The sequence below is a fragment of the Megascapheus bottae genome, chromosome 22 (genome assembly GCF_031878675.1).
Source record: "Megascapheus bottae isolate mThoBot1 chromosome 22, mThoBot2.hap1, whole genome shotgun sequence".
Taxonomy (NCBI): Eukaryota; Metazoa; Chordata; class Mammalia; order Rodentia; family Geomyidae; genus Megascapheus; species Megascapheus bottae.
In genome coordinates, this window is record NC_143530.1 from 9,909,260 (window position 1) to 9,921,425 (window position 12,166).

Sequence of the window (12,166 nt, forward strand, 5' to 3'; positions counted from 1 at the left end):
AGATAAGGAGAGCTAAGACATGAGGGAAAAATAAAATAAAAACTGTTGATTTATACAATGCTCAAAGACAATAATGATGGTCCCGATGAATCATTGGGAAGACCTCAGCTGTCTTCATACCTCGATATCATCCTTGTTTTTAAGGAGAGGAGCTTCCATGATATTTCTGAGACAAAAGGAATCCGACTCCACATCGAATGGGGTTCCTGTTAACTCAGAGATTCGATCCCAGTGCCGCGGTTTCATCGCTTTATTGGTCATCATTTCCAGTAGTGGGCAAGACTCACTGAAGTCATCGATTCTTTTCTTCAGGTCCAAAAAAGCTTGCCAGTCTTTAAGCCCCTTGGGAAGTTTACGACATCTATCAGTGAGAAGGAGGGGGGAAATTCATCACCTATGCATGTGGCTGAAGATGGCAGAACATATCAAGGAATCTGCTGCTGTATAATATGTAGAATGTTGTAGTTAGTACCCCGATAGGATACTAAAAAGGATAAGCAGTATTCAGAGACAAGCTAACTCAGTGGAAACTCACCTGTTCTGAAATTCTTGTAACTCTGCATTGATTTTTTCAATATCCACATCACCCCAAAGAATTTCATAGTATCCACTAATACTGCCCATGACCGTGTCATAAAGGCCATATAGCTTCTGCAGCAAATTCAGTTCTTTTCTAGAGAACAAAACAAGTAAAGGATCACACAGTCTGTCTTAAAAAATGCATTCTGCTATTAGACAGGACATGTTCATTCAATCGGTATCTCATAACTATGTATATTCTGTCTCATAAGACCAGTGGCTTCTAATATGAAGACTCAACACTCTGAATGATACTATAAACTCAATATTGGTCATACTTGTGAAAAGGAAAGAATTAGATCTTCTTATAAATCTAAGACAAGTATACTACTCTCTGAATTATTGAATTTTTCTGATTCCATTATCCTAAGAACGATTTCATTATCTCTGCTGGTTATTCCCATCTGAGCCAAGTATGACTAGAATAATAAAGAAGGAAAACAGTCTCCTAAAGGTTAATCTACAGTACAAAAATCCTCTTTCCAGTGTCTTCCTGTGTTTCTGGAAGCACTATATCATCTCTCAAGAAAAGTACCAGAAAAGGAATCTGGAGACAGCATATCTATAATGTTCTACTTGCAACAGCTTAGAACCCAGAAACTTCCTGAACTCAGAAAACTGATAAAGGACTCTCTTTCCCCAGTATCAGATAGCAAAGAGGGAAAAAACAGCACTCTACACTAAAGACTCTAGATGAGTTTGTATTAAACTTTACAAGTGTACACTTGAATACATACAGTTCAAGAGAGCCAACGGCCCCATTGGACAAAATTGTGCAATGAGAACTTTCTGAGATAGACAAGTGACCTTGTGTTTCTATTATTTACAATTGTTTGAGCAAGTTTTGTTTGGTACATTTCATACGTGGATAAGGATCTGAAGTAGGTAATACAGTAGCATAAATGAAAAAAAAATGCAGCTATCTGAGACATATGCAAAACTAGTGAAAGAAACCATAAGGTGCAAGCTATTTTCTTTTGTCAGTTGTGGGGCTTAAACTCTGGGATTGGGCATTATCCCTGAGTTCTTCATCTCAAGGCTGGCGCTCTACCACTTCAGCCACAGCACCACTTCCAGTTAATTGGAGATAAGAGTCTCACGGACTTTCGTGCCCAAGTTAACTTTGAACCGCAATCCTCAGATTTTAGCCTCCTGAGTAGCTAGGATTACGGGCATGAACCAGAGGTACCTGGCCAAGTTAACTTGTGTGTGTGTGTGTGTAAGAGAGAGAGAGAGAGAGAGAGAGAGAGAGAGAGAGAGAGAGAGAGAGAGAGAGAGAGAGAGAGAGAGAGAGAGATTCTGCTGCTTGAACTCAAAGCTAACTTTCTACAACTTGAACAACACCTCCCTTTCCAGTTTGGGGATGGTTATTTGGAAATAAGTCGTTTGGACTTTTCCTACCTGGGCTGACTGTGAATCATAATCCTTAGATCTCAGCTTGCTGAGTAGCTAAGGTTATAGGTTTGGGCCCCTAGTACCTGGCTACAAGCTAGCTTTTGGTCATAAATACCCAGAGCTTTTTGTAGTATATTTTCTACTTCTCTAGAATCTTCTTTTTGTATATAACGTATGTGTATTAGGTCAGGAGTGGCAGGAATATAGACAATAGTTAGAAGTGTCTATACTTTATGTGAGAGAGGGATTTGACAATGACTCGAATCTTCTAATGAACAGTATTTAATCAACTCCCTGTAACTCGTGGGTATTTTGTAAACTTGCCTGGTTTTGTGTAGAACCTCATAGTCAGTCACAGGCAATCCAAAGAGCTGTTCACCAGATGAATAGGTAACAAATTTCCTCCACAGATCATCAAAATTGGCCTGCAACAAAGATTTTTAAATTGTGCCAAAAGATCATTAAGTCAGATCCTATTAAAGTAGAATTCATCATAACTAAAATAAAAGCTGCAGTTTATTTCATAGTATCTATGAACTATGAAACAAGGATTTGTGCGGCAAATTTATGTATATACCTAGCTATCAGAGGAAAGTTAAGTACTTAGGAAAGTTACCTGCCAAGCATTCTAAAAATATTGGTTTTATATAAAATAATTTTTTTTTGCCAGTTGTGGGGCCTGATCTCAGTGCTCAGGGCCTGAGTACTATCCTTGGGCCTTCTTCAGGCTAGAGTCTACACTTGAGCCACAGTACCACTTCTGGCTTTTTAATTTGTATGAGGTCCCAAGGATTCGAACCCATCAAATGATTTCTGTTTGTTTCCTTTTTATTCTTTTGTAGTACTGGAAATTGAACCCAGGGCCTCTTTTATGCTACATGAATAGCTCTACCATTTAAGAGACAACTTAGACCTTTTTGTTTGGTTTTTGGATTTGAGATAGGGTCTTGTAAACTTTGCCCACACTAGCCTCAAACTCATAATCTTCCCTCTCTCTCTGCTTCTGTTATCTGGGGTTCATGATAGAAGTACACTACCATACCCAACCAAATTACTTCTATATTAAGTAGACTTAAGAAGGCCTGTATTTCGAATACCTATATGTACATCAATGTAACAAAAAAGTGGGTTATTTTACCTGAAATATCTGTAGCCTGTTGCTCGCTTCTTGGGGTGGTATGTTTGGAACCATAGGTCCTTCCTGTAAGGAAATTATAATCACTATTTTCATTTTTTTTTGGCCAGTTATAGGGCTTGAATGAAGAGTCTGGTCTCTATCCCTGATCCTTTCTGTGCTCAAGGCTAGAACTCTACCACTTGAACCACAACACCACTTCTGGCTTTTTCTGTGTATGTGGTACTAAGGAATCGAACCCAGGGGTTCATGTATGCTAGGCAAGCACTCTACCCCAAGCCATATTCCCAGCCCCTCTATTTTCATTTTTAATCAGACTTATTTTCAATATATCTAGTATTTCCTTTTAAATAAATACACATTTTTATTTAAATGGTAGCATTTTGTCCTCTTATTTATGCCCTGTAACAGCTTTGCTGAGATCTAATTTACCCACTCTACAGTGCACAATTCAGTGGCTTTTACTGTATGCGGAGCTGTGCAACTGTGACCACAATCACCTTGAAACATTTTCATCATTCCAGCCTCCATTCATTTTTAAAGGACCTTGACACAGCTAATAAAGACTGTGCCCAAACTACATCCCATATGAAGTGTGTCTCGCAAGAGCTCAGCTGAATTTCGTTCAGGATTATAAACGCTGGTGCCGCGGCTATGATTAAAATAACCAATGAAGAATTCTGAGAATGTTCAGCACGGATGAAAACAGAGACACATGTTAAGTTGGATTTTTGGAATCAGTGGTCAGCCTCTCATGGTTGTAAGCCAGTATACATTTGCATGGAATCCCCTCAAAATAACTCTCCCAAAAGCAAAGGGATGAAAGGACATCCTGCAAGGTCACAGATCCAAAGAACAAAGACTGTGCCTAGTAGAAAACGATGAGTACTAGAGATTTTAGCATGGACTGTACACTCATAGATATGATTGCATCATGTTTAAAAGGTAAACTGAGGTGTTATAACTTATGAAAGAGTTTGAGCACACAGTGATTCAAGCATTAGACTGTTTCAAACCAGAAGTGGCTCAGGGCTCCATCCACTGCTGTAAGGAGTGGGTTTTACGGGATACACAGAGAAACCCCATGACTGGTCACATTTATTAGTTTTCTACTCTGTCCTGCCAAAAAGCCCCTGGTTTTCTAATTGCCAGGTTGTCTGCTGTTTCTCAGTTGTGTCGATCAAGTTCAGCTTTTCCTAATAAAGAGAAAATGTCTGACCATAGCTTGGGTTAAGCTATGCTTTTTTTTTTGCTGGGGGGGGGGTTGTGGGGCTTGAATTCTGATCCTGAGCCCTGTCCCTGAGCTTTTCAACTCAAGGCTAGTGCTCAAGCCACAGCATCACTTCCAGTTTTCTGGTGGTTAATTATGCCCAGGCTGGCTTTAAATCACAATTCTCAGATATCAGCCTCCTGAGCAGCTAGGATTACAGGTGTGAACCACTGGCACCAGCCATGTTTTGCTTTTGTTTGCAAATCAAGCAAGTTTAAAATCATTTTCTGATGCCTAAACCACTCAAGGTTTAAACCTCAGATTCCTTTCAACTCACTTCAACAATAAACGAAAATAGCAAATCAATACTACTTAATTCAACCAAAGGAGATAAGCTTAATATCAGTTCTTTAAAAGTTAAAAAATAAAGTGTTAGTCAAAAGGTTAAAAAATAAAGTGCCTGTAATTCTGTCTATTTGGGAGGCTAGAGCAGAAAATTGTGAGTTCAAGACAGTGTGGATGTCTCAAAAATGTATATATACACAGGTATACCCGTATATATCTGTGCATATATACTTATATATAGGAAATTTGTGGTACTAACCCAGCCTGATATGTGTTACTCATTTTCAATGATCCTTCTGGTTAATAACAGTGGAAAATGAGTTGCATACTAGCCTAAGTATGGGTATATATTGTGTACCTTTTGAACAAATGTATTTACATTCTCCACGAGAAACTCTGGGTGTTTCTCAGGGTTTACCATTTTCATTTGAACCTACCACAAGACATTTTACCACCCAGCATGCTAACATGTCAATTACCGTCTCGTAGGCTTCAGCAAAGTTCATGACATCATCGCGAAAGACTTCTACAGCCTCAAGGAGATTGCTCTTAAACTTTGGTTGCACTTGAACTAGTTCATCTTGTACAGAAACCTGGAATATACATGGACTATATGTAGATTGTATCTCAATAAAATTGTCATCAGTGACAAGTTGTCAAAAAGTATGGAATAAATCTTTCTAGAAATAATGACATAAAAAATTAAGGCATTTGCTTTATACTTACAGCTTTGCTCTGCAATTTGTTGAATGAGTATCTCAAGGTATCAACCGCTTCAGATTCTTCTTTGGTTACTTCAACTTCAAATCTGTTTAAAATACCATAAGCTTCCTGTAGAGAGGAGACAGAGTTCAGAAATATCTCAAGAAGCAATCGCCAAAGGATTCATATGCCTTCTAGACATGTTCTGTCTTCAAGTTCGGCAAATTCTACAAGGATGTCTTCCAAAATTAAAGCTATAGAGAAAGCATCTTCGGCATTTTACTGACTACCACATATTGTCTATAGATGTTAGGCTCAAAAGTCTGCATTGGACAAGCACCTAGGTGATTCTGGTGGAGGTATAAGTAGATTGCATGAAGAAATATTACTCTAGAAAATAGAACTCCTAGAGTTATTTTCTCTCTCCCTCCCCCCTCTCTCTGTTTTGTGCCAATGCCATGCAGAATAATTTCTCATGCTGTATTAAACTAGAGTTGGCATATAAGGAATGGTATGGAATGATGATGAGCAAGATAGTCTGAAGCAAAGAATCTTGAATGGTTCAAGGAATGGGCAGGCGACTGAATTTACCAAACTAATGTACACTAATGTACACCAAAGAAGCCTCTTCTGTACTCAGGGGAAAGATCAAATAATTTATTACATCTTTAGGAAGGAATGATTAGCATCCAAAATTCCAAAAACTTTGAAGTAGTAAAAGTATGAAATCCCTCATCTACTACAGGGTAGACTCTAAATGTGTTCAAGAAAGCATAAAATAGCTCTTAGCACTGGGTATCAAGGAGAAGAGGGGGAAGTGTCCACTCTTCTAACACTTAAGTAAAACTTAAGAAATAATAATAAAACAAGGAGTCTGGCTTTTATTTTCACCATCAATCAGAAAAGACTTGTGACAGACAAAATAATGGTATCTCCAATGCTGTTCACGGACTGAGTCACCCAAAGCCTATGAGTATGTTACATGACAATGGGGACACTGACGCTCTAACTCAATGAAGAAGATATCAATGGGAAATTATCCCAGAGGAAATAAAAATGGGTGGATTTAATCTAATTACCAAGTTCTTTAGAAAGGAAAAGGGAGATAGAAGAGTCAGAGTCAGAGAAGATCTAATGACAGAGGCAGAGATAGGAATGATGCCGTTGCTGAGAGAAGCCACGAGCCATGGAATGTGGGCAGCCTAGACAAGATGGAAAAGGGCAAGGGATGGCTTCTCCCCTAGAGCTCCAGAAATAACATGGTCCTGCTGAAATCTTGATTTTAGCCCTGTAAGACTCATTATTCCCTTCTGATTGCTATGACTATCAAATAAGCTTGTGTTGTTTTAAACCATTAAATGTGTATTAAGCCATTTCAAATTTACATTCTGGTTAATTTGTTATCACTGCAATAGATAACCAATACCCTACTTTCCACTAACATGGTCTTTTGCTGATTTTAATTCTAGCAAATTACTATTGAGCTTAGCCAGCTAGGCTCTTGCCAGAGGAATGCCCATGGCTTGTCTGTGGTTATGAGTGAGACCCAGACTGGTTTCTAAAGAAAACCAAAGAACTTGCCTAACATATCAGGAATTCCAAGAGACGGTACAACCAATCTTTTCTCTGAAATAATAGTGTTAGTATCAAAAACTCAACACTGTCTAAGCCTATACAAGATCACTAATATGCTCTGTACGTTGATAACTCATGATAACTGGTAAAATTCTCCCAACATCAGAAAGTAGATTTACCATATACTAGATTTAACAATGTGTTAACTGTATCACTTTTCAGTATGCTTTATTTTAATCTCAGGAAAAAGAAATGCCATCAATTCTTACTTCAATTGGTCCCAAAGTCATGTCCATCTGGATTTCATTATCACGAATACAAGACAAGGCTTCCATCGCAAATCTGACATCATCTAAGTCACGAATAGGTCTAGACAACTTTTTCAAGTATTCATTGATAAATGCTATCATGTCTAACATTTTCTTTTTGTATTCTTCATTCAAATATCGACAGAGCAACATTTTCCAGGCTTTCGCCTCAATTGATAAAGCCAATTTCATGGGCTCTGATGAAAGACAAGAAAGATTAAAATAGCACAGTCAACACTCTGTAGAGAAATTCACTGGATGTATAATCTGAGCATCAGATACAAACAGGTTGTCCAATTCGGTGCTTACGAATCAATTATGGCTACTGCGCACCTGAAATGTGGCTATTCTGACTAGATGTGCTTGCTCTATGGTTGCTAAATTTTGAAAACTCACATCGTCTCCCCATGGTATGTTCATCCCTACTTGAGAAAGATACTATAGCATGTAGGCGAGATGTGTGAGATGAAGTTACTGCTCCGTGTAAACTTTCCTGTTTCTGGTCATCTCATTAGCAGCCCTCTATTATCCCCAAAGAAACCCATTTCAACAGAGTGAAATATATGGCTTCCTCTGTCAAACCTCAGCCCTAATTTTGTTATTCTACTTAGGAGCTCAGATTCAGATTCTTCTTGGCGCAACATCAGCCTAGAAGAAAATAAGAGACAGAAATGATGGGCCTCCATCTCCAATTTATCAGCAAAATGCCAAACTGGAGGTATGGCTCAAATGGTAGAGCAAGATCATAAGCAAGAAAGAAAAATGAGAGTGCAAGACCGTGAGATAAAGCCCCTGAGTTTAGTCTCCAGTTGTCACAGAAAAATGAAACCAATAAAATAAAATGGCACTTCGGGTGAAAATATAGATATATAATAAATATTTTAGTTACCTGTATGCAATTCAAGAGCCCCTACAAAAATGATGGGCTTCAACTCATCAATCTCCTGTTCAAAAGTAGCATAGTGGAAAATCTCGGATCTGATTTCAGTCAAGGAGGGGTTGTTGGCCAAAAACTCCTATAGAAAGGCAACAGTATTTTTCTTATTCATTATTAATACGCTTAAGTATTAACCCTTTCAAGCATTGTACAGTTGTAATAGTGAAATGAAGAAACTTGCACCTTCTTACATACTTGATGTGCTATGGGCTAATGGCTTGGAAAAGAATGGCTATCCCAAATAATCTTGAGAAAAGATGAGGCTGGATGAGAGATCTTCCACTTCTGAGATGGGTTATTCAGAGCTCTAAAGTTTTTCAACTAACCAAAAATACAGCTGGGTCTGTAGAAGTATGGTAGGTCCTGGCCTCTAAATAGGACTGGTCACTCAGTCTGTGCCTGACTGTTTCAGGGAATTACATGAGAACTGACAGAACCCATAATCATTGACAATGTCCATACATGCATCTAGGATTTGGCATCCATATGTTTGTAGCCTCTATTTATTAATTCCCGACATTCTCCCCCAATTCTTCAAGATTCCCCCCAACCCAAGAGTTAGACACAAACAGCTAAAAGCTAAAGGAAATGACAGAAGAATACCTTCACTTTTACATCTCGGTCCTCTGTCCAGAGACTCTTGTACTTTTGAAAGTCCTGCAGGGCTTCATTGGCCGCCTTTCTTAGAGAGTTCACGGAGGAGGAAAGGAGAAGGACCAACTTGGAAATATCCTTGTGCTCTGCCACCCCAGGGTAAAAGTTCTTCAGCTTTCTTGCTGGAACAACTTCCTCAAAAGCTCCTGAAGACAGATAGTTGCCACACTATACTTAATGTCTATACTCAGCTTTAAATGTCAGCAATATTCATAGCCACACTGTTCTTATTTAATGGGATTTCTTAATGGCACTCCCGCCAAATAATAAAGAGGTAGAAGCTGCTAGCTTACTGCCTTCCAAGAGAAAATACTGAGTTAAATTTTGAGGTTTAGCTTTCTCTCATCAGGAGAAAACGTGTGGTAAGGAAAGAAAAACTATGAGACATGGGTTAAAGCCCCTTCGTTCTATAATGTTCCTTAATGAGAGGTTAAAGGAATTGAAATGGGGCTCTATACAACAGTATAGCAGTCGATGGAAAAAGATAACATCTATCGCCTAAATGACCTCCAATTGTCGTGGCTGAACTCCATAGGACGTGAGACGTCTGTGGCTGTCTTCAGTTCAGGATCTAGTATGTAGAGATTGGGCAAAAATTCTACAACTACTCCATTACCACATCTTTGGCCAGTACACAAATCTGATCATGTCACTGTGTTGACTGAAAACTCTCAACTATTCTCATTAAACAGAAACCACACAGATACTTTCGTCTGGCCCATATTAGACCATTCACAGTGGAATAAAGAGTGAACAAACATTAAGTACTGGGACTAGAACTCAGCATTTGGGGCTTGCTAAGCAGGTGCTTTTCCTACTGAGCTATTACCGCTTCCCTGAATTGGTTTTTTGCTAGCTAAATTTGATTTTGTTTTTTTTGTTTTGTTTTGTTTTGTTTATGGCCAGTCCTGGACTTGGGCTCAGGGACTGAGCACTGTCCTTGGGATTTCTCAAAGCTAGAGCTCTACCACTTGAGCCACAGCACCATTTCTGGCTTTTTCCTATGTATGTGGTACCGAGGAATCGAACCCAGGTCTTTGTACATGCTAGATAAGCACTCTACCCACTAGGCCAAACTCCCGGCCCCAGCAGCTAAATTTGAGAGAATATTTTGCTTCCTATCACCATCTGTCTATGTCAGACTTCCTATCCTGGCTGGGATAATCAGGTTGTATCACTAAGCCCAGCAATCGTTTGAGGAGTCATATGAACTTTCCTGCCACAGAAAAGGTTCTGGACTTGAATTTCCATCGTCCCAATCTCAGCCTCTGTGTTACTAGAATTATATGCATGAGCCACTGGCACTCAGCTATACCGTTACTTTTTGTTAAGTTGGTAACAATTAAAAATCATGAAATTTCACATGAAATTCAGACTCCTAGCTTCTCCTTTTATAGTGGTATAATCTGGTAGTTAAGGAAGAGTTAATTGACTGAAGCTGGCTTGTTCTTTTGAATTTATTACAGTCTGCTTTAAGCTTTTCTCCATTACTTTATCTTACATCTAATCAAAATTAGAGCAAAAGAAAATACAAGATATTGAAGTGATTTAATTAATATACTTTATACTTAAACTCTGGGCCTGGTCCTTTAATTTAATTAAGTAATAACATAGCATGCTGTAGCAGTTGAATTCTCAGTTCAATCCCTAAGAATTCCACTGTACAGATATACCACATTTGTTTATCTACTATTCATTACTTTTAATCATTTGTTTGGTTAGCAATTTGGGAATGCTACTAATAATCCAGCTTCAAATATTGAAAGAAAGTTTTCTAGACTGAAAATTATGCTGAAAAATCAGAACCAAAGTTTAAATTTTATCTTTCAAGGTTACTATAGGAAAGTGATTTTTTTAAGTGCCAGGCACTGGTGGTTCATGTCTATCATCCTAGCTATTTAGGAGGCTAAGATCTGAAGATGACGGTTCAAAGCCAGCCAGGATAAGAAAGTCCATGAGACTCTTCTCCCCAATTAACTAGCAGAAAACTGAAAGTGGAACTATGGCTTAAAATGGTACAGTACTAGCCTTCAACAGAAAAGCTCAGGAACAGCTCCCATCTGAGTTCAAGCCCCACCACAGGGGGGGAAAAGCCTCGCTCCTGCCTATAATCCTACCTATTCAGAAGTCTGAAATTTGAGAATCATGGTTCCAAGCCAGACCAGACAGGAAAAGTCTGTACGACCCTAATCTCCAATTAACCACCAAAATGCCAGAAATGCAGGTGAGGCTAAAGTGGTAGAGCACTAGCCTTGAGCACAAAAGCTATGAGACAGCACCCAAACTCTGAGTTCAAGCCCTCATACTGGCACACATACACAAAAATCTTCATGTATCCATGACCAAAAACTAAAAAGAACTATTTACTTTCTTCGGAAGGGGGGTTACCAGTCCTGGGGCTTGAACTCAGGGCCTGGGCACTGTCCTTGCACTTTCTTAAGACTAGTGCTCTACCACTTGAGACACAGCACCACTTCTAGCTTTTTCTGTGTATGTGGTACACAAAAGGAATCGAACCCAGGGTTTCATGCATGCTAGGCAAGTACTCTACTACTAGGCCACAGTCCTGGCCCCTACATGTTTTTAAATGAAAAGAATGGACCACTGGGATTTTCTTAATTGAAACAACAAATTAGCATATAAAATATGAATTATATATATGATAATATATAGAAAAATCTATGTGCTATCAAACCCAAGGAATTCTCCAAAGACCATTGACTATTATGATTCTCAGGTTGTGTTCTCTGAGACTTGTTTTAACTCCCCGCCCCACACCCCGTCGGGGTGCTGCGTGTTTCAGAGCTCTTACTGTCATCCTTCTTCTGTTTTCCTGTGCTGGGGTGGTTCTGGTCAGTGCGGGAGGAATTGGCAATAACTGGTTTGATTTGGTGGGCCTGCTGCTGTCCCCAGTGGGCCACTCCTCTGCTGACCTCCAGGGTTAACTGGATCATGCGGTTAATGGCTTGTTGAATGTCATCTAGACTAGGAACCATCACCTGTAGAAACAAACAGCCAGGGCATAATCCTTCCAGCATAACCCTGTGCCTCCAATTCTCTCCCTCCTTTCTCCCACTGGTCCAGAAGAAGGCTGAGTTAAGAGAGAGATGGCCGAGGGGAGAGTGCTGTGGTCTGAACTAAGAAAACAACAAGGCGATCTTTACTGTACTTGCAGGATAAATACTTAACTCATCTCCAGGTTTCATAAGCTATGCATGAGTCTTTGTTTTTATTTTCTTATCTGTGGTGCTAGGGATGGAACCGAGGTTCGTGCAAGGCCAGGGCTCTACATAATGTTATATTCTTAAAATACATTACCCAACTAG

At 39.2% G+C, this 12,166-nt stretch overlaps 1 protein-coding gene across 1 annotated transcript in view; it reads right to left on the minus strand.

Annotated features, from left to right (window-relative positions):
* Dnah8 (dynein axonemal heavy chain 8) overlaps window positions 1-12,166 on the minus strand; it is a 206,488-nt gene that overhangs the window by 142,494 nt on the left and 51,828 nt on the right. Inside the window, exons 25-34 of the mRNA XM_090355742.1 lie at window positions 11,653-11,839; window positions 8,790-8,986; window positions 8,139-8,265; window positions 7,211-7,446; window positions 5,391-5,495; window positions 5,144-5,257; window positions 3,113-3,175; window positions 2,299-2,399; window positions 536-673; window positions 121-361 (exon numbers count right to left, since the gene is read on the minus strand). Coding sequence (XP_090211868.1) covers window positions 121-361; window positions 536-673; window positions 2,299-2,399; window positions 3,113-3,175; window positions 5,144-5,257; window positions 5,391-5,495; window positions 7,211-7,446; window positions 8,139-8,265; window positions 8,790-8,986; window positions 11,653-11,839 — 1,509 coding nt within the window. The remainder of the gene's footprint in view (window positions 1-120; window positions 362-535; window positions 674-2,298; window positions 2,400-3,112; window positions 3,176-5,143; window positions 5,258-5,390; window positions 5,496-7,210; window positions 7,447-8,138; window positions 8,266-8,789; window positions 8,987-11,652; window positions 11,840-12,166) is intronic.